Genomic DNA, 24,171 nt, shown 5'->3' with positions numbered 1-24,171 from the left:
CCACTGACCCATCAAACCAGGCCCTATTCCACAGTCTGGAGTACCCTCATCTCCAAAGTACTAACACAGTGGCAGGCACAGAGTGGGTGTCTGATGCATGGCACTTACTGTTAATAACACTTAATTCAAAATAGTTAAGACAACTTTCAGTGGCAGAGAGTACATTTTAAAGAGCTAAAAGACCAGAAGTGTAACTGTTACCTTGCAAACATAAACAGTACTGTTGATGGCACTGAAGTTTGCATTTTATCTAACATTTCAACCTTGTGCTGGTGCTTCTAAAAGGTGTCACTACACTTGCTGGAGCACTGAGTGAACCTGCTCTATGAGAAGGGAGAAAGAGGAAGCCAAGCTAACAGCACATCTTGCTACAAAACCCAGGTTCTATCCTACGGGCTGTAAGGGACGCACATCAGCTCCAAGAAGATCCAAGGCCACTGCAGCCTAAGCTGAGGACACAAGCAAAAGCTCCACTTCCTGGTGATGCCAAGGAGCCTGGTGGGAAAGCTGGGAGGAACGTCAGGGATGACATGGGCAGGAAGTTGAGGGCGTGTGTGTGTTACACACACGGGTGTAAGTCATGGATGTGAACAGGTGAGCAATGGAAAGGGGGCTGCAGCTGTGATAAAATGACTAAATCCGGGTAATTTTCCCTGCCCTTGCTCTGCTCCAGCTCTCTGGACTGGTCACAGAGTAAGTCCAACCACATCAGAAGAGCAGGCGAGGTGAGATCTGCAGGGGAGACACCAAGGCCTTTCCCTCTCCTGGACTCATTGTGGAACCCTGGCTCTCTGCTGAGCTGCAAAGCGGAACTGTCTCCTGGGAGGCAGCGAGGATGAGTAGGGTGTGGGTGAAGGGCTGGAAAAGCAGAGGAGGGGGAGATGCGTGGTTATGCTCCCACCCGCTGCTTTCAGACCCTGCCATACACAAAAGGTTTGCTGCACAGCCTGTCCAGTTGCACTCATGCTTCCCACACAGCCTGTGGTTCCCGTGCAAGACAGACTCTGGCTCACCGCACGCTGACTTACAAGGCCTACGTGTCCCTCAGTTTCACCCTGGAGCCAATCATGTCCTGACTACATGCCTCTGCCCTGCTCCTTGCTGTGCATCCTCGAGGGAGGGAGATCAAGGGTAGACTACTCCATGTCTGACCTCAGGGAGCATAAACGACCACCCTGACCTAACTGCTGGGACTCCTGCCAGACACGTGACCCTCAGCCTCACAGTGCCCACTCGGCGCGGCAGGATGTCAAGGCAAAAGCAGATTCCCAGGGCAAGCCGCATCAGCTGCTCAGCTGGCAGCCCCGGGTGAGGCCTCACCGGTGTTGATCTCCTCCTCGTCGTACACATCCACCTCCAGGAGCCTGATGAGCATGCGGAAGAGGATCCTAAGGAACTGCAAATAGGAGCCAGTCTTTCCCACCTGATGGAAATACAGTTAATTGGGGAAGGGTGGAGGAGAGAAGGGAGGAAGGAAAAGAGAAAAGCCATTTCACACCTGGGCTCTTCCTCGGTCTGAGAGGCAGGTGGGAGGTCCCCTCCACTCTGTCCCACCTACTCCAACCCCAAGATCCCCTTTGGTCTCTCCTTCCCAGGCAACCCCAGCCCAAGACTGAGCCCAGCCCGGCCTGGCCCTACCTGGGGCGGTCCGGTCAGCAGCAGCCGCCGGGGATGGAAGGTGCGGTTGCCCGTGGCCGGGTCGGGCTGGTTGCTGTAGTCGGCGTGGTGCTGCCGAGCAGAGGTCCACTGTCTGTAGTAGAGGGACTGCTCCTCGCTGCTCATGTCCCTGTGCAGGAGCGGTCGCAGTGAACTCAGCCAGGTCACGTCGGCGTGCGGCAACAGGGATGTGGAAGATGGCAGCTTTCCGCCCTTCTGGGAGCCCAGCAGGCTGTAGGCCGCCTTGGATAAGATCACGACTGGGGGTAGGGCTGTGTGGAGGCTTCGGCATCCTGGCCAGGAGAGCGTGCCAGGTCCCGAGGAAGAGGAGGAGGAGGAGGATGAAGGCTTGGAGGTGGTGCTGCTCGCTAGAGGGGGGCCCAAGGAGTCACACTCCTGCTTCAGACTCTCCCCAGCTCCAGCCAGGCTGCCAGAGACCCCTTCGTCCAGCCCCACACTGGGGCCTGGGCTCTGGAAGCTGGGCGTCAGGGGCTGCCTCTGGGCCTTGTCAGCTGTGCTGGAAGAGCTCACCCCATTCTCCATGATGGAACCTGAAAGAGGATGGATAGAACTCGCAGTGCAACTGCCAGGTGCGGATGCTGAGCTGTGCCCCTCCCAGGTTCTGCACAGAGCAGAAAACCAGCTGATCCCTGGTTGGGCCCTGTAGGCCATTGACAATGACGGCTTCCCTTGGCTTCCCTCCTGCTCCACCCCACTGTCCTGGCCCTGGTTCCTCAGAGGCTGTGGGCAGTGGGAGACACCACATAGAGACTGGTTCTTTTTCCTGGGCCTTTTCCCCGCAGGTCCCCCCGGCCCTCGGGCTGCCGTTCTTTACCCAGGGCTGCAGCAAGTGTCCTGCAGACTTCTAGGGTCCCCCCACTTCCTCAGGCCCTGGCATGGGTAGGGCCCCGGGGGTTGATTAAGCTCCAGTGCCATAACTGCCTATTCTCCTTTTCTAGATCTTGCCCATATCTTTGTAAAGTGTCCCTTAGCAATTTGACTCTTTCCAGCCTGTGACCAATGGGGGCTACTCAAGTTCTACTCCAGTGGCCTTTTGAGAACTGAGAGCCTCCTATTTGTGACTGTGGATAAGCTCCCCAGGCTGTAGCCACCTACACGGACTCCCAAGCCAAGACAGGGCTATCTGCATGCAGTGACATCAAGCACAGTCAAGTGAGGTGCCGTTGTTGCCCTGGGTTTCCTTGCACTGTGGCTGAGGAACTTCAACTATGCCCCCTTCTCCAACAGATCAGCGATCCATCACCCTTGCAGTCGAAGGCCCTCTGAGCTCATACAAGTGCTGCCCCGGCTTATGAGTTAACTCCCAAGCTTGGGAGATCCTGAACGAATAGCCATTGATGGAGTTATGAAAACCTCATTCCTCTACTTGCTTATCTGAATTTTGTCTCTCTCTGATTTGTAGGAAACTTTGCTGTCCTATGATGGCACCGAGCACTCTGGGCAGCAAACGGCAAATCACAACCTCTGAGTCCATCAGAGCAAGGCCAAGAACCTATGAACCTTGTGGGGCAGCACTGCAAGAACGGGACAGGAAAGGGAGTGTGGCCCAAGAACCACCATAAGGAAGACCAACTTTGCTTTTCCCCAACCCCATTTGTCCCACCCACCAGAATCCCAAAGATCTTGGATGTCCCTTTTTGCCCTTCCCTCATTATCCTGGACCACCAACTGAACCTCTCAATGGGATTCTGGACTCGTCTCAGAGAACTGGGGCACTTGCAGTCGTAGGACTGACTGAACTCCCAGGAACATAGTTCTCAAACTCATCCAGGTCAAAGCTCACTACAGATTTCCCAAAATGAGCCTGCAACAGCTGCCAACACAATGAACAGGAAGACTGATGCTTCTTATGGATACAAAAGCGTGTGCTTGTGTGACAGCATGACCTCAATGGGAGTTTAAAGAAGGCAGAGAAGGAGGGCCCTGAGGCTCACTGCTAGTAACATTTTGGTGGTTACTTTTGGACAGAACAACATTTCATTTTTAACTCTCTCGTGTGCTCTTCTGTGTTAGACTCCTCCAGTTATGCTTTATTTTTTATGATCAGAGAAAATGGAAATAGTGCTGCATTTTCTGTGTTACAGCTTAGCAGGAGAAAGTATTCTAAGCCGTGCCATGGAACACACAGTAACACCGTGTGAGGGGCTGAGGTCTGCATGGTGTTTCTTCCAGGGGCCCTGAGAAGTGTACCAACACTTTCCACAAAGTTCTTAGGAAATGCATCCATTAAAACAGAAAAACAAAACAAAAAACAACATGTTGTGTCAGGTCCTAAGCCAACTTGCAGCTCTAGGATCTGGAAAAAAAAAATAGGGTTTTTATGCAAATCACTGTGGGTCTTTCATGGAAAATGTGTTATGAAAAAAACTATGCTACACCTGATTTCAAAACCATGTTGCACTAAAATAAATGCATCTTTCAATTCTGTTTTCCCATGCCTTCATGTGAGGTGCATATAACCACGAGATTAAAGGTAGAAGAGGAGGGAAAGTGATGCAGGTTGGGGTTGATAAAATGCATCTCTTACATTAGGGCTATTACCAAGCTCTTAGAAGTAGCTTTGGTTGTCATACACTCAGGTTTTCCAAGCACCTGAAGTCTGGAGAAAGTGCCTCTGAAGGCCTTGTGGTGTCTCAGCAGGAGGCCCCGCAGTCCAAGCATCCCTGACCCTCGTCCTTCATCTCCTGGAAGAGAAGAGCACCAACCTGAGGTTCCAGTGACAGCACTGCTGTTGCTCTGGGGCCTCTCCAGGTCGATGAGCAGCTCATCAGAATCGTGCTCACTGGCAGTGGCTCGCTCCTGCTCCTTCCCACTGAGGTCCAAGGCAGTCGTGGGGCCCCGGATAACTTCTTTGGAGACATAGCAGCAGGCCAGACCAACCTCTTGCTCCAAGGCCGTGCGAGTTAAATAGCTTGAGTCAATTAACCGGAGGTCACAGTACTTCAAAGATCTGTGCAGACATAATTATACTTTTGGTGAGTCCCTGTGGCTTATGCTTCCCTGCAATCTGTATATAGCTTGCAGCAGTGAGGCTCATGAGCTTCGGTGTGAAGTAAGCCTTGATTTACACTTTAGCTCCGCCACCTTCCAGGCTTTATGATCTTTGTGCTTCACTTTTTTTTTTTTTTAAAGCATAAAACAGAATAGCCAGTGCTGGGCTCAGTTATTGTAATGAATGGTATGACAAGCACAGGCATTAACGCACTGTGCAACTCACTGCAGGGTTAATTCAAAAAGGTCTTGGAAAGGACTGGTGTTGTGATGTATTGGAAAAAGAACACAGCCTGGGGTGCTGGCATCTGGAATGGGTGCCAGTTTGTGTCCTGGCTACTCCACTTCTGACCTAAGTGACTAGGACCTTGCCACCCAAGTGGGAGACCTAATGAAGCTCCTGGCTCCTGGTTTCAGCCTGGCCATCTAGGGAATGAACCAGCGGATGGAAGGTCTCTTTCTCTCTTTTTTTAATCTTTTAAAAAATTATTTTATGATACAGTTCCATAGGCTCTGGGATTTCCCAGAACTTCCCCTTCTGTAAGCCACCTTCCCCCACTGATTTTCTATATATTATTACAATAGTATAGTCCTTCATAAACAGTCATAATCCCATCATTCTGTTATTTACGTGTATACTGACACTGTAGGTATGGATAACGGCAGAGTCCAACATCCTGTTATCAAGATACATTTAACAAGTTTCACTGGGAGTCCATCTTTGATTTGGAAGTAGAGATGCATACTGCATTACACAGTTACTATATATCCCTTTAAATGAAAAGCCATAAAGCAAAATAAACAACAGGAAGAAAAATAGAAAATGTACAACATGAAGTTAAATAATGTGGTACTGATTTACCAATGTGTCGCTGAAGAAATGAAAAAAAATCAAAAAACCTTCTTGAAGAAAATAATGCTACTATATGACCTATGTGCCACTGAAGAAATAAGAAAAAAAGCTTTTTTGAAGAAAATACAATAAAAACAGAAATATTAAAACCCATGATATGGAGCAAAGACAGTATTCAGACATCAGGTGCTTGCAAAAATCAAAATATCTCAAGAAAATGATGTAATGCATCTCAAGAACTTATTTAAAAAGAAAAAAATGAACAGGATGCAAGAAATGCAAAAATCACAGCAATAATAAATGGAATTGAAATTTAAACATCTACAAATTGCAATGAGAGCCATTTTTTTAAGATGAGCAAAGCTTTTAGTCAGATTGACGAAGAAGAGGAAAAGAGAAAAACCAAGTAAAATTAGAGATGAAAAAAGAAAATATCACAAGAAACTCTAAGGTGCTCTGGGTGGATCCTTTGATCATTATGTGGTGTCCTTCTTCACTTAATATTTTTCACATCAAAATCTATATTATCTGATGTAAGAATAACTCTATCAGCCTTGTTATTCCTTTTCATTAGCTTGGAAAATCTCTTCCTATCCTTTCTCTTTTAGTTTCTACATATCTTGGTTAGTGAGATATGTCTTCTGCAGACAGTAGATGAATGGGTTTTGTTTTTTGATCCAGTCCACTAATCTATGACACTATATATTATATTTGGCCTTTTTATAGTGCCTTTTAATTCTTAAATATTTTCTTAGCTTGACTCAATTCCTCTTCCTGCTTTTTCTTAGTTTTTCTCCCATTGTTGAAGGAAATGTCTTTCAATTCTGATATTCTTTCTTCTGCCTCACTCACTATATTATTGAGGCTTTCCACTGATGTTTTTAATTTGCTCCATTGTATTAATTTCTAATATATCAGCTTTCATTTGGTTCAATGCTGCTCTTTCTTTTGTAACATATTCTTTATCCCTTAATCTCCTGTATGTGCTTTTCGTTGTTAAGAAGCTTTATAACAACTTTAAAAATTCTTTATCCCCCATTTCCTCAATGTCTTTCTCAGTTAACTCTGAGGTTGACAAAGGCTTTTGCTCCTTTGCAGGGGAGGCATCAATAATATTCATTGTGTTGCTGTCTCTTGCTTTTAGTCATTGCTATTTTGGTTTGCAAATTCTTCTCTAAAGAGGAATTTAAAGATTCCTCTTTTTAGGGTTGGTTTCTAAGCTGTGTTGCCCATTGGGCCCCTGGACGATTTTACTGATTGTGTTTGGTGCTTGGTTCTTCCTTTGCAGTCACTTGTGCCACTCCCTCCAGCAAGTTTCAGCCCCAGGCTCTTGTGTTAGACTTCCACCATGGTCTCCGTAGCCCCAGCTCCTGGCTCACCACTTCCCACCTCCTGTGATCCTGTGCTGTGACACACACCATTGTCTGTACAGCCTTTTTCCCACTCCTGGTTCGAGCACTGCCTGGGATTAGGGTGATGTCAGCTGTCCTGTATCACTGGGGTGTCAGCAGTACTGACTTGTCTTGCTGGAACCCGCTGGCAACTGTCAGGTTTGAAGGCCATCTGGATCTGTTTTGGGTGGTACCTGGAGGATGCCAAGTTGGTACTATTTTCCATGTGGGAACAGTGTACTGTGTTAAGTGCAAAATGAGCTTACTCCTTAGCTTAGCACACGAGCAGCTTGCTGTTGTTCCTTCAACAGCAAGCCGTTTTCTCAGTACACAAATGGCACCCAATGTGACACTGGCAGGGGTCTTAGCTATCAAATCCAAGCTGTTCCTGCACCGGCCTGCTTGGGCTCTGGCACTCTGCTTCTGTTCATGTTTGAATCAAGCAAATCAGCAGGATAGGCAGTGCGATGCCTGGGTGTACCTCCTGAGCCCTCAGTGAATTCCCCTTCCCACCTGGCCACTGGTAGAGCTCCAACTGCTGGTTGCTGCTGGGTATTTTGTCACTGCAACACCACTCCACTGCCTGCTACTCCCCTGTGTCCACAGGTCTTCATTTGTCCCTCTGCCATTGGCCTGTCCTCTCTTATTTCCCGGACTCGTGGCCTCTCTGCTTCACCCTAATGATTCTTCTCTGTTTAAATGTGTCCTCACCCTATTCTGCCATCTTGTCTCTCCTCTAAGTTTTCGGGTTTTTTTTTAAAGAGTTTTTTTTTTCCTTTATCTCTTTTTAAAAAAGTTTTACTTTTATTGGAAAGTCAGATTTACAGAGAGAAGGAGAGACAGAGAAAAAGATCTTCCATCCACTGGTCACTCTCCAAATGACCTCAAAGACTGCAGCTGATCTGATCTGGAGCCAGGAGCTAGGCGCTTCTTCTGGGTCTCCCACGTGGCTATAGGGTTTTAAGACTTTGATCCATCCTTGACTGCTTTCCTGGGCCACAAGCAGGGAGCTGGAAGGAAAGTGGAGCAGCTGGGATATAAACCAGTGCCCATATGGGATCCTGGCACATGCAATGTGAGGACTTTTGCCATTAGGCTACCACACTGGCCCCGTCTCTCTATTTACAAATAACGTAAATAATCTTTTAAAAAGAAAGTTTATGAAAATGGAATTAAATACAAATAATTAATTATTTGCCTCATAAAAAGATTTATTTTTTATTTGAAAGACAGAATGTCAGGAAAGGATAGACAGAGAACTTCACTCTCTAAATGGACAAATAGGCAGGAAGAGGGCAGACCAAAGCTGGAATATCTAATGTGGTTTAGATTGCAATTCCAAGTGCAGAGCACCACCCCAATATTTATTTGCAGGACACAGAAAAAAAATCTTTCTCCTACTGGTTCTCTTCCCAATACCTACAATATTTGGGGCAGTTCATGCCAGAATCAGGAGCTAAGAACTCAATCTGAATTAGTGATATCTTAAACACTGTGGCAAATGGCCACCCTGAAAAACATTTTTACATACAATATTTGTGAAATATTTTGAAAATGTTCACAGAAGGAAAACATTGTAGGAAAACTGCATTTAAACATTTTTAGACCCCAAAGCCTTATCTTTTCATTAGATTTCCACAGACTTTGGAAGTGTCCACATCCAAGTGAGCATTCAAGTACTGCTTCTATTGTTGGTGCTGTTGCCGTCCAATCTGCGGGCTCTCGACCCCGGAGAGTCAGGAAGACAGATCAGCAGAGACAAAATACTTTGCTAAAAAGAAATCCTGCGCTTCCCCTCTGCCTCTCTAGCTGCCTTGTTTTGATGCATACATATTTCACACACAGACCCATCCCCAACGCTGCCAGATGCTCTCTAGAAAGCCAAAAGAGCAAATAAGGCAAGGCTGTATTTCTTGTATCTCCTTCTCACGAACAAACAAGTGAAATGAGTTTGAATCATTAGTTCAGCTATGTGACTAAAGCAAATTGTGGTTAATCACTCCAGTTGTACCTGGGAAAGGTTTCTCCAAGAGGATCTTTGCCAGTTAGTATCACAATGCAAGGCAGACCTTCTAAATCTTGATATGTCCGAGGAACCCACTCTTCGGATTCATTTCCTCTCCAAGTCTGCAGAAAGAGACCCGTGGGACAGAGTTAAAGGTATTTATTTAACTTCCCACCTTTAGAAAAGTCTTTAGGTCCATATTTGAGACACAGTGTGTGCATCTGTATGTATGTATAAGTGTGTTTGCTTGCCACGAAAAAGCAATGAAGGCATGAAGGCTCTTCTATAAAAATGTGACCTTTTGTTTTATCTTTATAGAATACGGCAGCGTATGTTGGTATATATTTCCTATATTAGCAACACAGACTAAAGCACAAGGCGAAATATCCCTCCAGTGAGGCAAACCTCACAGAAATCCTGGCTTAACCATGAAAATACTCCAGGCTAATGTGTGGCTTTGTTCCCTACATGTTGGACAAACTCCTGCGACTGGCTGACAGAAGACCATTGTCACTATGAACAACTCAGAAAAGAATCTCAGGGCTCCATCACAGTGACATTTTTCACTAATAATAAATTAAACCACCTCAGATATTTTTCTCTATTTGGAATTACTGATGTAGAATCAACCAAGGTGAGATATGGAGAGAGCTCCCACCTACCAGTCTACCCCCAAAACCAACTGCCAAAGTCAGAAGTCCAATCCAAGTCTCCCAAATGGGTAGCAGAAACCCAATTATCACTGTCTTCCAGACCAGAAGCTGGGATCAGGTTGGATCCAGTCACTGAACCTAGGAACTCCAATGTGGGACTACTGGCACCTTAACTGCTAGGCCAAACACCTGTCCCTTACTGACTTAAAAAAATAATTGACAACTATCGGCCTCCAAAGAGTCTCTTGCAAAAAGGGCTAACAATATAACCAAATCTGTAAAAACGGAAAATATCCATTCCTTACCTGGAAGGATAATGGAATCTGCTCATAGTTTCAACAACAATAAAAATTTATTAAGCATCTATTTCTGATACAAATATGTGTATGTTTGGTAAATAGAATATCAATCCTGAAAACACATATATCAGTTGTAACATGTCAAGATAAAAGGTTGTGACAGGTTTTTGAATTTTAGAACAGAAAGTAGATAAAGTGGCTCTACTATTTTTTAAGTATGTAGCATCTAACTGCATTTTATGAATTTCCAGCAGAGGTTAAAAAAAAGTGATGGTTCTGATAATGCTTTCGGAAATGAAGATTAAAAATGGGCTGTTAAAAGATGTGCTGTTAGATAAAGCATATTATTTAAAAATAGATGGGTGGAGAAGGCCTGCGTGGTTGCAACACTGTTTGAGATGCCTGTATCTCATTGTTTCGGAGTGCCTGTGTTAGAGTCTGGGCTCTGCTACTGATTTCAGCTTCCTATTAGTGCGCTCCCTGGAAGCCAGCAGGTGATGGCTCAACTTGTTAGATCATTGCCTCCCACACAGGAGTTCCAGGTTGAGTTCCTGCGCTGTTGGCTTTGGCCCAGCCCAGCCCTGGACACTGTGGGCATTTGGGGAGTGAACCAGAAGATGGGAGTTCTCTCAATCTGTTTCTCTCTGCCTCTCAAAAAAAAAAAAAAAAAAGATGGGTACTTAACTTTGGTATACACAAAATAGGATAAAAATGAATCTACCAGGTAAGAGAGAATATAACAGGGTTGGATTAATGATTTGTTGATGTCTAGAAATGTCTAAAGAAATTCAGTGTTTAGGAACACATATACCCACAATTACTTAAAATAAAACTTTCCATAATTTGTAAAAGTGGAAGAAATGAGCTTTTTAATGCTTTTCCTTGTTATCCAAACCTTCTGTTATGTATTTTCAGACCAAGGTGACATCAATGGTCCCACATAACTGTTTACAAGTTTGAGACTGAGAAAATCCATCTGTCAAAATATTTTTTTTGGATGTTAGAAGATAGTCTACAAAAGTGCAGTATCTCATACCATTTCATGTTAGAGAGAGCTTTTACATTACCCAAATTAAAGGAAAAGTTCTGGCCTTAGGAATTATTTTGTGTGGAGCTTTCACATCGGCCTCATGATATGCCTGACTGATCATTTCCCTAAATGCTCCCAGTTGTCTCTCAGGAACCACCTGTTAGCCATGCTGCTGCTAATAATGAGGTTGGGTTAAAAAAGAGGACAATGAATAGCTTACTCCAAGGGAATAATTCTTTTCAGAAGGCTAAATAATCTGACTTTCACTCTGGATCAATGAGCTAGCCATACCTACTTTCAGAAGGTTTTTTCCAGAACACTGACTGAAGACTTCAGTTCTTCCCTGGGTCACCCAAACCATCACGATGACCTTGCTGCAGAGGTGACTAGAACCACCCAAAAGACTGGACAGGCACTGAATTTAAGGACAACAGTGGGGGTCAAGGCCAAGGAAAGCAAAGACAAGCTTCACATGCTTTCTGGCAGATTAATTATTTAGACTTAAACCTTGTATTCTTCCAAAGTAATTGTCAACACTTATACATTCACACTACATGATGGGATCCTTAGCAGCAGGTACAAAAGAGATCATATAAAACAGAAGCAGCATTCAAGACTAGAGATAAAAGGTACACCTGTGCCCTCCTGAAAACAGCAAGACTGGTAACTTAGAAAAGGTGAATTGGGATCGATTTGCCAATCCCAATTCACCCTAAAGCAGGTGTTTCTATTTTGGACAATTATATTTGCTTCAGCTGCTCACCAAGCGATAGGAAACCTTTTGCTTGCCTTTTGGATGATTCACTTTAGATTAGCTAATAAAATCCAGTGAAAAGGTTGTCATTTGGAAAACGATTTATGAGCACTCAGTCTTCATTCCCAAGTTAGAGCTCTTAGGGCTCATACGGCTCCAGCTCTCATCTGGCAGACGGGGAGCTGCAGGCCCAAGCTGAACAGGCAAATCCCCTAGGACCACCTGCTTTGTTTTCATAAAACTTGTGCTGAACCACAATTCTTCTAAACCAAGTTTAGGTCAGGACTCAGGGGACAGAAACCAACTCGGTGTAAGTAGACACAAGGTAGCTAGCTCAGTTTCACACCCATTTGTATGCAGGTGCTAGGTTAAGTGCTTTCTGATGGCTAAGACATACTGGATCATAAAACTGCCCAGAGGGGGAAAAAAAACCCAACAAATCCGAGCCAGGCATAGGTAGAGAGTTGGGTTAGTTGATTTAGGATTTTGATTCCCCAGCCTATTCCTTCAAGGAGGGGAAGGGGGGACAGGCAGCTAGATCCTGGCCATGCAGAGGGAGCTGTGAGGGCTGGGTCATGCAGCAAATCCCTCTGGAGGTCACCTGGTTAGGTTTCAGTTGAGCCAAAGCCTTGGAGCTGAGGGCCAAAGCAAGCACCAAGAGGCAAGTTGTTGAAAAATCCACATGCAAGAGGGCTAGGGATAGTTCTCTGTGTGCACCCAAGATGCAAATAGCAATACTTTACCCACTCCACCAGGAGCTGGCAGGTGTAAGGCTGGACAGGCGGAAAAGACTCAGTGAGTTGCCGATCCATAAGAAGGTACCCCAAGAGGTCTGAGAGAACAACTTACCTTTTTTTTTTTCTGAGAAAACAGATGGCCGTGGGCTAGATGAATCTTGAACAAGGTCAATAAATATGGGGTCAAATTGGTCTCTCATTTTTTGCACCTGCAGTTGGAGAGCATGGAAGACCAACTGCATGCACATGCTAGCAAGGGGACTTGACAGAATCTTTATAAACCGGCTCCAATTAAGAAAATGAATATGTTCCTCAGCTTGGCCTTAACACTCTCAGGAAGGCCAAATTCACACAGGTGCACCAACCAGTTAAACGTGGGCTGCTAAGCCAACTAGGCAGAAGTCCCAGAAACCAGAAACAAATGGTATTTCAAACGAAAGACGTCTTGCCCATTGCTAACCTTTAATCGTGTCACAAAGTGAGTTGCAACACTGAGTTCAGAGGCCGGGTTCCCAAGGATGATCTCGAAACGGTACTGCAGACCCAGCTTGTCGCGCACCTCCTGCAGCCGCTCCTTGGCTAACATGGCCAGCTGCACCGAGGGCACCCTGATAATGAGCATGTGTCCCCGCCCACTTTTGTTTTTTCCTGGCGAGCTGATGAGGTCATCCATAATGCTGAGAGTTTCCGGTGTGCTGTGGTCCCGGAGTGAGGCCATGGTGGTGAGAGCCATCAGCGCTTCGGAGTACTGCTGGATGAGCAGGTAGCAGCGGATGACCATGCTGTGGAGCCTGGGGTACCTTCAACAGAAGAAAAGGAGCTGGCACTCAAGGCAGCAGAACCACCTGGGCACAGAACCGCCTGCACCAAGGCAGGTGGCGTGTGGTGGGAAAGGCCACTGGTCAGTGCTGGGGCCTCAGCTCTGGGTGCCTGCATCGCTGGGAGATGCTGAGTTTCCGCAGCAAGTGAGTTCTAACCTGTTGGGAGGGTTCAGATTTGCAGCCCAAGCTTTTCAAAGTGTGGTCTAAGGCTAACCGGAGCTCATTAAGGATGCCAGACTTGCAGCTCTGTTAGAATCTCAGCTTGTGTGAGATTGTGTGTATCCTAAATTCTGACACCTACGTGTCTGGCTAATTGTTGATAGTGTTCTAAAGGGTAAACTCTAGATCCTGACTTTCTGCCAGTGGCTTCAGGATGGAGAATTATTAGCTTTTTTCCCTCTGAAACTAAGCCTGCAAGTGCCACACTGATATCCTATGGAGTATCAGATATAAAAGGGCGATCATTACTAATTTGAGGTCATTCCTGTTGATATCTTCCTGTAAGAAGTGCCTAGATGCAGGAAAAAGAGCTGACTGGAGAAATGGCACCCTCTAGTGGCGTGGCGCCGTATCATCTGAAGTCAAGCTCAGACAAGCGAGCCACCAATCTGCACCAGGGAGCAAAGTCCCTCAGTATCATTCTCTTCCTGTCTAGATTACAGGTGACTGGATCATTTTGTCCAAACTGCCATCTTTTTCCAATTAGAATTCATGTAGAAAATAGATTTCTCATGTAGGTGTTGTTCCTCCTAAAGCCAGTCCTGATGACCAAGGGAGTCTCCCTGAGCTCAGAGAATCCATGCATCATGAGCAGGTGCTATGCTAAGTCAAGGCAGCAGGCACTAGCAGGGTGGGACCCTGTTCCAAGTTTGGCCCAGGCGCTCATGGAATCTGGCAAAATGAGGCTGGGTATGTACACTTTGCCAGCTGGTGGCACAAGCAGCTGCCTAGCAGCTGGGGTAGGCTAATGGAGGCTTTCCGTTACAGTTTATCATGTTGTTTAAAGCTCAATTGATTCAACAGTCTTGGCATAGAGAAGCCCAGGGCCAAATGCCCTTTTGGGTCAGCAAATGATCAGCGTGGTAATGAAATGTTTCAGAGCTGGAGAGGGCCACAGATGCCCAGGATTCCAGCCACTCTGCCTTCTCACAGGAGGCGAATGAATTGGGAGAGTGCAGAGAAATTCAACTACTCGTCCCAGGTACACAGTTGGTCAGCGTGTAGCTGAGGCTGACGCAGTACGCAGGTATCTCACACATGCAAGCATTTAGTGGGTTATGGCAAAGTAAAAGAACTCTCAGTTCAATCTACCCTGAGCCAGTCCCTTTTCGTGTTAGCCTGGGGAGACGGGTCAGAGAAAGTAGGCAGAAATGATTAATGCTTAATGGCTTTGCAAAAACAACAGTAGAATATAAGGCAACTTTGATGTGTAAGCATTTAGATTTCATACTTTGACAGAATTATGAATATAAAAATAAGATAAAAAAACAATAAAGAATTATGAATTTAAAAGTGAATAGATTGGGGCTGGCACAGACTAACAGACTAATCCTCTGCCCCATGGGAACGGCGTCCCATACTGGTGCTGGTTCGCGTCCTGGCTGCTCCACTTCTGATCCAGCTCTCTGCTTATGTCCTGGAAAAGCAGTGGAAGATGGCTCAAGACATGTAGGAGACCCAGAAGAAGCTTCTGGCTCCCCGCTTCAGCTCAGCTCAGCTCTGGCCATGGTGGCCCCTTGGGGAGCGAACCAGTAAATAGAAGACTCTGTCTCTCCTCCTATGAAATCTGCCTTCCAAATAAAAACAAATGTTTTTTAAAAAAGTGAACAGATTACAAAAATATTAGAAATTGGTGGAATCACCCTTTAGAATGTTAAGTTATGAAACTGAGAATTGCCAGGAGGAGAGAGAGGTTCCCTGGACGGGAGATGAGATGGGTGGGTGGGGACCACGTGCTGGGGAGACTCGTGGACTCCTGAAAGTGGAAATTTAAGCTCACTTGTACTAGGATAGGATTACGGTCACAGTGTCAGTTAAGACTTACAAATCCAACAGCTGTGAAAATACCCCAGCCTGCTCTGAGCTTGTTCCCATTCCTGACACAGCACTGTTCCACCCCCCTGCAGCCACCTGTCTTCCGTTCTAGTACAGCAGAATGACAGGGCAGGTTGTTAAACTGACAGCTTGCCATCAAGTGGGGCCAGTGTTCAGAGTCAGAGCCACTAAAACTTAAGAGTCTGCCCCATAATACAGAGTCCAGCTGTCTTATTAGCCAGCATACTGCGGCCAAGAGCAGGGAGGTGGCCCTCTATTGGGCTGGGTAAATTCTAATGTTTTAATCTAACTGTGTGTGTATGATTCAAGGTCAGAGAAAGAACAACTCCAGAGTTTCATCTGGGACTGAGCAATAAAAAGGAGGCAAGGGAAGACAGACCCTGCATGGCCTGGAAGAAGGGTCCTAAGAACTGAACACGTTTACATGACCCGATTGTTCCTAAATTTTCTCATCTGTAATCCAGGCATCAGGGGTTCATCCGGGGGTATCTGCCATCTGTGTCCAAGTCTGGGGTATAGGATCACAGAAGCCGGAGTTCCTTTGCTTTAATGAGCACACCCCCTTTGCACCCTTTTAATCTCTGAGCAGTAGCACTGAAGACTGATTGGGAGATGATTCAGGGCATGAAAAAGGTTGCTGTGCCCCATTTTGGCTGTTTCCCTCTTGGATGATCACATAAAGCCCACGGGAGCAGGTCATCTTAGGAGACGCTATTTTTACTTGGCCTTTGCCAGCATCTGCGTGCACACCCTCCATGACACTGATACGAAACACTTCGGGCTATTTCAGATTTGCCAGTACAGCTAAAGGCAAGGTTGCAAAGGTCTATTTACCTCTCCAAGAGCGTGTTCACCATCTTCTCAAAAGTCTCGTCGCACCTCAGCAGTGGGCTTGTGATCCCCCACTGCAGAGACTTGCTGTATTCATTCAGGCCGAAATACAGCTTCTCCTCACAGCCCACCTCCTCCTGATTCAAAACAAAGCAGAAGTGCAATGAGAGGAAGACACAGCACGTTTGGTTTTGGGGATGGAAGAGTCCTGCAAAAGGTTATTTCCTGGAAGCTAAGAAAAAAAAAAAGACGTGTTATGCAATGTGATACCGAGTGTGCAACCCTCTTGGATGCACCAGAAACTTCTTTTCCAATGAACTTAAGTGTGGCCAGAGGAACCGTGAGCCACGTCCCCCAGGCAGAGAGGGCAGCAGCAAAGATTCCATCACTTTTGCTTTCCTTCAGCTACTCAAGGTCAGAGAGGAATGCCACCCGCTGGCCTCTCCAGAGACGGACAAATTCAGAAACCCCTGTTACAGACTACTTCTTTTGATATCACTTAAGAATGAGAATTCATAAAAGCTGTTTCTCTTACAAATAACATTTATCCTAAAAAAATGAAATATCTGCCTGTTTGTGCCTTCTTACTCAGAAGCCACATTACTTCCACTAAGCCTCCTTCTTTTGGGGTGACTCAGGCATCCCTATTTTGGGAGGTGACACTGGGATACCCTCAGAGGATCTTGTAATTTAAACTAAGTCGTTAAACTAAGAAGCCCCAGAATGTTCAAGAAGCCATTTGAGTTTACAGATATGTTTTCTAGGTAGAGTTTTCTTGATTATTTTCTCTATTTTTTTAAGGTCATTTTCTTCTTGCTGTCGTGTCGTCTGAATGTTTAATCCTACTTTTATTTGTTGTTTATTAGATATCAGCATTTTAAAGTACTCTCTAATTCACTGCCTTATAAAGCCAATGAAGCAGCTTTAAAGAATGTAAGATAAAAGTAAACTAAGCAATCAGAAGAAGAAAAAGTCAAGTTGAGAAGAATGAGGTTGGAGCAGGATAAATTTGGTACTCCCAAGGCCCACCGCAGTAGCCTAGTGGCTAAAGTCCTTGCCTTGCACGCACCAGGATCCCATATGGGTGCTGGTTCATGTCCCAGTGGCCTCGCTTCCCTGCTTGTGGCTTGGGAAAGCAGTCGAGAACAGCCCAAAGCCTTGGGACCCTGCACCCATGTGAGAGACCTTAGAGGAAGGCTTCTGGCTCCTGGCTTTGGATTGGCTCAGCTCTGGTTGTTGCAGCCACTTGGGGAGTGAACCATGGAACAGAAGATCTTCCTCTCTGTCTCTCCTCCCTGACTTTCCAATAAAAATAAATAAATAGATCTTAAAAAAAAAAAAAGATGGTACTCCCAGAAAATCACACAAGAAATTTCTGCACATTTGGTTAGAAGTGGGTTGGATTTCATCCTGGGCTTTTTAGTAACCCACTCAAAAGAGAGAAATAATTGTGTGCTTTATAAGGGTCACAGTTGGCAGCTCTGGATTTTTTGAGGCCAGTTAGCCCTATTTATTCGAATAGGGACTTACTTTTGGAGGAAGTGGACGTTACATAAGGACTAGAGTAAATGACATCTAGTTAAAAAGTGTAGAGGCCTTGCTTTTCTCTTTCTGCATTTTGCTGTGTCATGGCTAGTCACATCAAGTCATTTCAGGGAAAGAAAAGTAAAAGCGCTTCACCTGCAGTTCCCTCTGCATCCAGACTCCAGGTGAAGTCATTGGGAGCGCTTTCCTCTGCAGACTTGGCCTTCACCCCGCCCTCTCGCCCATGACCCTGCCGCTTTGGGAAGACACGGATCCCACTCCGAGCCTGCTCCTTCTCCTCTTGCAGCATCATTAAAGTGCTGGTGTAGATGTGCCGACCTGTCCTTATTTTTATGTCTCTTTCAGAAGTAAAATCACGGCCTAGCTTGTTGAATAGATGTCTTATGGTCAACTGGAGCTAGTGAGGGTTTTGAGAACTAGAGATACTTGAAAGTTAGAATTGGGAATGAATGCTTGCCCAACCTGTTAGGTTTACATTCAGCCGTGGTTGCTGTCATATCACAAACGTTGCAATAGAACGTTTAAAAGAAGAATTAAGAAACTCTACATGATTTCACTGGGATGATATATTTCAAATATCATAAACCATACTGATCAACTGGATTTAGGGGAAAATGTCTCATCTCACAAAAAACTAAAGGAAAGCACTCCCTTTCCAAGGACCTGCCATCTCGGTGGCCTTCAATCTACAGCTCGCCCAGACCTTCCACTGCGTCTCTGCTCTCCCTCCACCTGTCGCCAAACTGGTCTGATCCTGTTCCCTGGAGGGTCACCAAGGACTGCTGAGGCCAAATCCGGAGGCCCTGACATGTCAGCCCTTGGCTCGGCAATCTTCAATTTCTTGCATGATTTTATTCACACCAGCTGCTTCAGAAATCACTGCTTTAAAAAAAATTATTCTCGGGCCCGGCGCGGTGGTGCAGTGGTTAAGGTCCTCGCCTAGCACGCCCGGGATCCCATATGGGCGCCGGTTCTAATCCCGGCAGCCCCGCTTCCCTTCCAGCTCCCTGCCTGTGGCCTGGGAAAGCAGTCGAGGACGGCCCAAGGCTTTGGGACCCTGCACCCGCGTGGGAGACCCGGAAGAGGCTCCTGGCTTCGGATCGGCATAGCATCGACCGTTGCGCTCACTTGGGGAGTGAATCATCGGACGGAAGATCTTCCTCTCTGTCTCTCCTCTCTGTATATCCGCCTTTCCAATAAAAAAAAAAAAATAATAAAAATAAATCTTTAAAAAAAAAAAAAAAAAAATTATTCTCAATCTACACAGGAAAGCTCCAATCCACAGTCCAGTCTGGCGTCTGCACCAGGGTGCTCACTTCAGTCCTCACCCCAGGGTGCTCACTTCAGTCCTCACCCCAGGGTGCTCACTTCAGTCCTTACACCAGGGTGCTCAACTCAGTCCTTACACCAGGGTGCTCAACTCAGTCCCCACCCGAGGGTGCTCACCTCAGTCCTCACACCAGGGTGCTCACTTCAGTCCTTACACCAGGGTGCTCACTTCAGTCCTTACACCAGGGTGCTCACCTCAGTCCTCACACCAGGGTGCTCACCACAGTCCTCACACCAGGGTGCTCACCTCAGTCCTCACTCCAGGGTGCTCACCTCAGTCCTCACCCCAGGGTGCTCACCACAGTCCTCACCCCAGGGTGCTCACCACAGTCCTCACTCCAGGGTGCTCACCTCAGTCCTCACTCCAGGGTGCTCACCTCAGTCCTCACTCCAGGGTGCTCACTTCAGTCCTCACTCCAGGGTGCTCACCTCAGTTTTTTCCAACTAAAACCTTGACCTCAAAAATCTTTCTGACTCCTCCCTCTTTCCACTTTAAAATCCTACAACATTCAATATATCTCTCATCTTCTTATTTTGTATTACCAGGACTACTATTACGACTCAAGCATTTGTTCATGCTAACGTGAACTAACCAAAAAGCCGGCAACTGGCCGAAGTCATCACTGACTTGAGGGATTACACCGGGCTCCACAGTTAACAATACGCAGCAGCTTAATGCTGAACACACGTGGTGTAGCTGATGCCCCAGCAATTCCACTCCTGGACAGAAAGCCAGCAAAAGCACAGATTACGCTTACTAAAATGTGCCAGGATGTTAAGAGCAACACCATTTGAAATCCATGAAGTAGGTTAAGTGAATTCTGATGAAGTCACACAATGTAAAGTACAAACAGATGCTTTCATGACCAGATACAAAGAAATGCATATGATGTGATTCCGTTCATACAGAGTTCAAAACTGGACAAAAGGAATATGCTCCAGGAGGTTAGAACAGTGTTGCACCCACTAGTGAGAGCGAGCTAGAAAGGACACACAACTCCTGTGGTTTCTGGAGCTGGGTGCTGGTCCCATGGGTGTGTTTTGTTTGTGAAAAGTCATCGAGTTGAGAGACAGGTGTCTGGCTCTGTTGTTAAGATGCCCTCGTCCATATTGGAGTGTCCGGGTTCTTAACTGGCCCTGGCTTCTTCTAAATGTGTATTCTGGGACACAGAGCTGCTGGCTCTTCTGGTTGGGTCTCTGCCAGTCATGTAGGAAGCTTACATTGAATGCTCGGCTTGTAGCTTCAGCCTGGTCTAGACCAAGCAGCTGTGGGAATATGGGGAGTAAACCAGCAGATGGGAGCTCTCTACCCACCAGATAAGCAAGGAGGAGATACTCCTGCACAACCAAAAAAGGTAAAAAATATCTATGTTAGTAAAGACAGCTAAGCATAAAGCATCCCAGCTTCGCGCGCTAAGCCTCTGTGTGTACCTTTGCAGATTCTTTGGTACCGCTACGAACCGCTCCTGCCTCCCTCTCTCTCCTGCCCTCTGCTGGCTGCCAGGAGTGTCTGCCCCCATTCCCTCTGTCCAGCCTTCATTCTTTCAAAGTCAATACCAGCGCCCTGTCCTCCATGTGGCCTCTTCAGGTCTCCACTGTCTGCAAAGTCTCTCCCTCAACCCTTACAGCAGTTTCTTTTTTTCCTCAAACATCTTTTTCTACTTGAGATAACTGTGACTTAGATATGTCCCTTTCTCTTCTAGTCCATCAGCTCCCTGTGTGTTCTTTTTCCATGTGCCCAACCACATGTTCTGGAAGGACGTGACTCCTGCTGCAGGTTGCTGCCTTCAACAGCTCTGAAGAGGACGAGTCCTCAGGAGCTTCTCCCCTCTACGATAAAATTGCTGTAAGTTAGACTCAAAGCTTCTTTCTTTTCTGTTTACTTCAATTTCATTGAGATGATTTTTATACCTTTAATTTAAATTTCTTTGAAAAGATTTACTTATTTTTATTGGAAATACAGAGAGGAAGAGCCTCCATTTGATGATTCACTACTCTCCAAGTGGCCGCAATGGCTGGAGCTGAGCTAATCTGAAGCCAGGAGCCAGGAACTTCCTCTGGGTCTCCCACGTAGGTGCAGGGTCCCAAGACCTTGGGCCGTCCTTGACTGCTTTCCCAGGCCACAAGCAGGGAGCAGGATGGGAAGTGGAGCTGCCGGGATTAGAACCGGTGCCCATATGGGATCCTGGTGCATGCAAGGCGAGGGTTTTTACTGCCAAGTCACCGTGTCAGGTGCTAGACCCTTATTTTACAGAAGACTGTCATAACTCCCTTCCACACATCCTCACAATCAAATTGTTAATCCGTAAGCGTGCAGGCAGACATCCCAAAGGTAAGAATCTTTTTTAAAAACCACAATGACGGGCCCGGCGCGGTGGCGCAAGTGGTTAAGTCCTCGCCTTGCACGCCCGGGATCCCATATGGGCGCCGGTTCTAATCCCGGCAGCCCCGCTTCCCTTCCAGCTCCCTGCCTGTGGCCTGGGAAAGCAGTTGAGGACGGCCCAAAGCTTTGGGACCCTGCACCCGCGTGGGAGACCCGGAAGAGTCTCCTGGCTTCGGATCGGCATAGCATCGACCGTTGTGCTCACTTGGGGAGTGACTCATCGGACGGAAGATCTTCCTCTCTGTCTCTCCTCTCTGTATATCCGCCTTTCCAATAAAGAAAATAATAAAAATAAATCTTAAAAAAAAAAAAACCACAATGACACTACCATTAGCATGTCTAAAATGTGAACCATAATCACAAGGATGATCATTTTAGGGGAAATTATCAAGCCCTTATCTCTACGACTTTTTGTTGGGAGAAGGTAACGGGCTGAAGCTATTCATTCTTCCTCCTCTCACGGGGCAATTCCACCTTCCGGAAAAGACAGGACAACCAATGTGGGTGAACTCCAAGACACTGAAACTTAACATAGAACAGAACCATCTATTGTACTAAAGGCATCATTTTCCCTTCATTCATTTTACTGTCCAAGGGCTGTCCCCTTGCTATCATCTCACGCCTGACCTGGCCACCTACGAGTCAAATGGCTCAGAGAATATCCCGGTTGAGCAGAAGCACAAGGCAACCTCTCTCGGAGAGTGAACACCGAGCTGGCTTTTCTCTGGAAGATGCTGTTGATGGCAGCATGACTCAAGAGCCTGAGATTGCTGGTGGCAGAGAATAAACTAACGCTCAAAGAGCAGAGCCACCATGAGGGGAAATCCACTTCAAAACAGAAAAATGCACTAGGCTGATAAACAAATCTGTCTCTGATGTAAAAGATTTCTGGGGTATGTTGTGAGTTTAAAATTTATTTGGGTCTGGCGTGGTGGCCTAGTGGCTAAAGTCCTCGCCTTGCACAGCACCAGGATCCCATATGGGCGCCGGTTCTAATCCCGGCCAGTGACCCCACTTCCCATCCAGCTCCCTGCTTGTGGCCTGGGAAAGAAGTCGAGGACAGCCCAAAGCCTTGGGACCCTGCACCCACATGGGAGATCTGGAGGAAGTTCCTGGCTCCTGGCTTCGGATCGGCTCAGCTGTAGCTGTTGCGGTCACTTGGGGAGTGAATCATCGGATGGAAGATCATCCCCTCTGTCTGTCCTCCTCTCTGTATATCCGACTTTGCAATAAAAATAAAACTTTTAAAAAATGTATTCATTCATTTGTTTTAATTTCTTTGAAGATTTTAAAAAGTATTATTATTATTATTATTTGAAAGACAGAGTTACACAGTGAGGAGAGATAGAAAGAAAGGCTAGGCTCAGAACGATGGCCTAGTAGTTAAATCCTTTCCTGGCATGCACCGGGGTTGCATATGTTCATATCCTGGCAGCTCCACTTCCCATCCAGCTCCCTGCTTGTGGCCTGGGAGAACAGCCTTGGGACCCTGCACCCAAGTGGGAGACCTGGAAGAATCTCCTGGTTTCTGGCTTTAGATCGGCTCAGCTCTAGCCATTGCAGCCACTTGGGGAGTGAACAGTGGACAGAGGATCTTTCTCTCTGTATCGCCTTCTCTTTGTATATCTGTCTTTTCAATAAAAATAATAAAGAAAGGGCAAAAGGAAGAGATGCTGGCACCCCAGCTACAGGATTAACTTGCTATACCAACAGGAGAGCCCTGAAATTTATTTATTCAAGGCTGTGAATTAAGCCACTGCCTGCAGGGCCAGTATCCTTATGTGGGCCTTTGAATGCTGGCTGCACTTCTGATCCAGCTTCTTGCTAATGCACCCGGGAAAGCAGCGGGAGATGGCTCACGTGCTTAGGCCCCTGCACCCATGTGGGGGACAAGAAAGAAGTTTCTGGCTCCTGGTTTAAGACTGGCTCAAGTCTGGTAGTTGTGGCTATTATTGGAGAGAACCAGCAGCTGGAGATCTTTCTTTCTCTCTGCTTTTCCTTCTTGGTCATTGTGCCTTTCAGACAAATATTTTAAAAATAAAATACAAATGAAAGGCAAAAAGAGAAAGAGAGAGAGACAACAGCAAGGTCTGCATTAGACTGAATCTTGGAGCCATGAATTCCATTCTGGTTTCCCAATGGGTGGCAACAGCACATGGCTCAGCCTCCATTGTCTACCCAGATGCATTAGCAGGACGCTGGATGGGGAGCACAGCAGCCAGGACCCGGACCAGCACTCTCGCATGCTATGCTGGCATTACAAATGGCAGCTTAACCCGCTGGAATACAACATCAGCTTCTCTGGTGTTTTCTAAACATAGCTACTTTTATACAGTGTGCCTAATATTTTTAAGCAAAGAATCCATTATGTAATGAGTACTCTTCATTATTTTTATAAAACTTAATTCTTTTTCAAAATAGCACATTTAGCATAGAGTTTGTAGGTCACAGAAAATACTTTTCAGGGTTTATAAACTAAAAAAGACTGTATATATAAACACACATACATACATACATACACACACACATATATAAACAGTTTTGAGATGGTTACTCTCAACATATTCAACCCTGCTCCTTAGTTTGTAAAAGCAACAGTGCTATCCATTTTAATCAGCATACTGTGGCAGCTGATTAAATGGAAAAATCCAGCTGTTGTGTGAGTATCAGAATGACTAAGAGTGATACCATTTAAAGGCACAATGATAAGCTAGGATATTGTGGGTGTTTCAGATAACACATTTTTTTTTTGGCTAGCTAATTTCTGATTTTATTATTTTTAATTTTATGGTACAATGGCATAGGGCCTGTGATTTC

At 46.0% G+C, this 24,171-nt stretch overlaps 1 protein-coding gene across 1 annotated transcript in view; it reads right to left on the bottom strand.

Annotated features, from left to right (window-relative positions):
* Window positions 1-24,171, bottom strand: part of GREB1L (GREB1 like retinoic acid receptor coactivator) — a 106,930-nt gene that overhangs the window by 18,125 nt on the left and 64,634 nt on the right. Inside the window, exons 16-21 of the mRNA XM_040984784.1 lie at window positions 16,101-16,234; window positions 12,851-13,190; window positions 8,924-9,039; window positions 4,383-4,627; window positions 1,639-2,207; window positions 1,321-1,423 (exon numbers count right to left, since the gene is read on the bottom strand). Of these exons, the coding sequence (XP_040840718.1) occupies window positions 1,321-1,423; window positions 1,639-2,207; window positions 4,383-4,627; window positions 8,924-9,039; window positions 12,851-13,190; window positions 16,101-16,234 (1,507 nt within the window). The remainder of the gene's footprint in view (window positions 1-1,320; window positions 1,424-1,638; window positions 2,208-4,382; window positions 4,628-8,923; window positions 9,040-12,850; window positions 13,191-16,100; window positions 16,235-24,171) is intronic.

This window comes from Ochotona curzoniae, unplaced genomic scaffold (assembly GCF_017591425.1).
Source record: "Ochotona curzoniae isolate NIBS_2020 unplaced genomic scaffold, NIBS_Ocur_1.0 contig_43, whole genome shotgun sequence".
Taxonomy (NCBI): domain Eukaryota; kingdom Metazoa; phylum Chordata; class Mammalia; order Lagomorpha; family Ochotonidae; genus Ochotona; species Ochotona curzoniae.
Note: the sequence above shows the minus strand (reverse complement) of the source record. Positions and strands in the feature narration are given on the sequence as shown.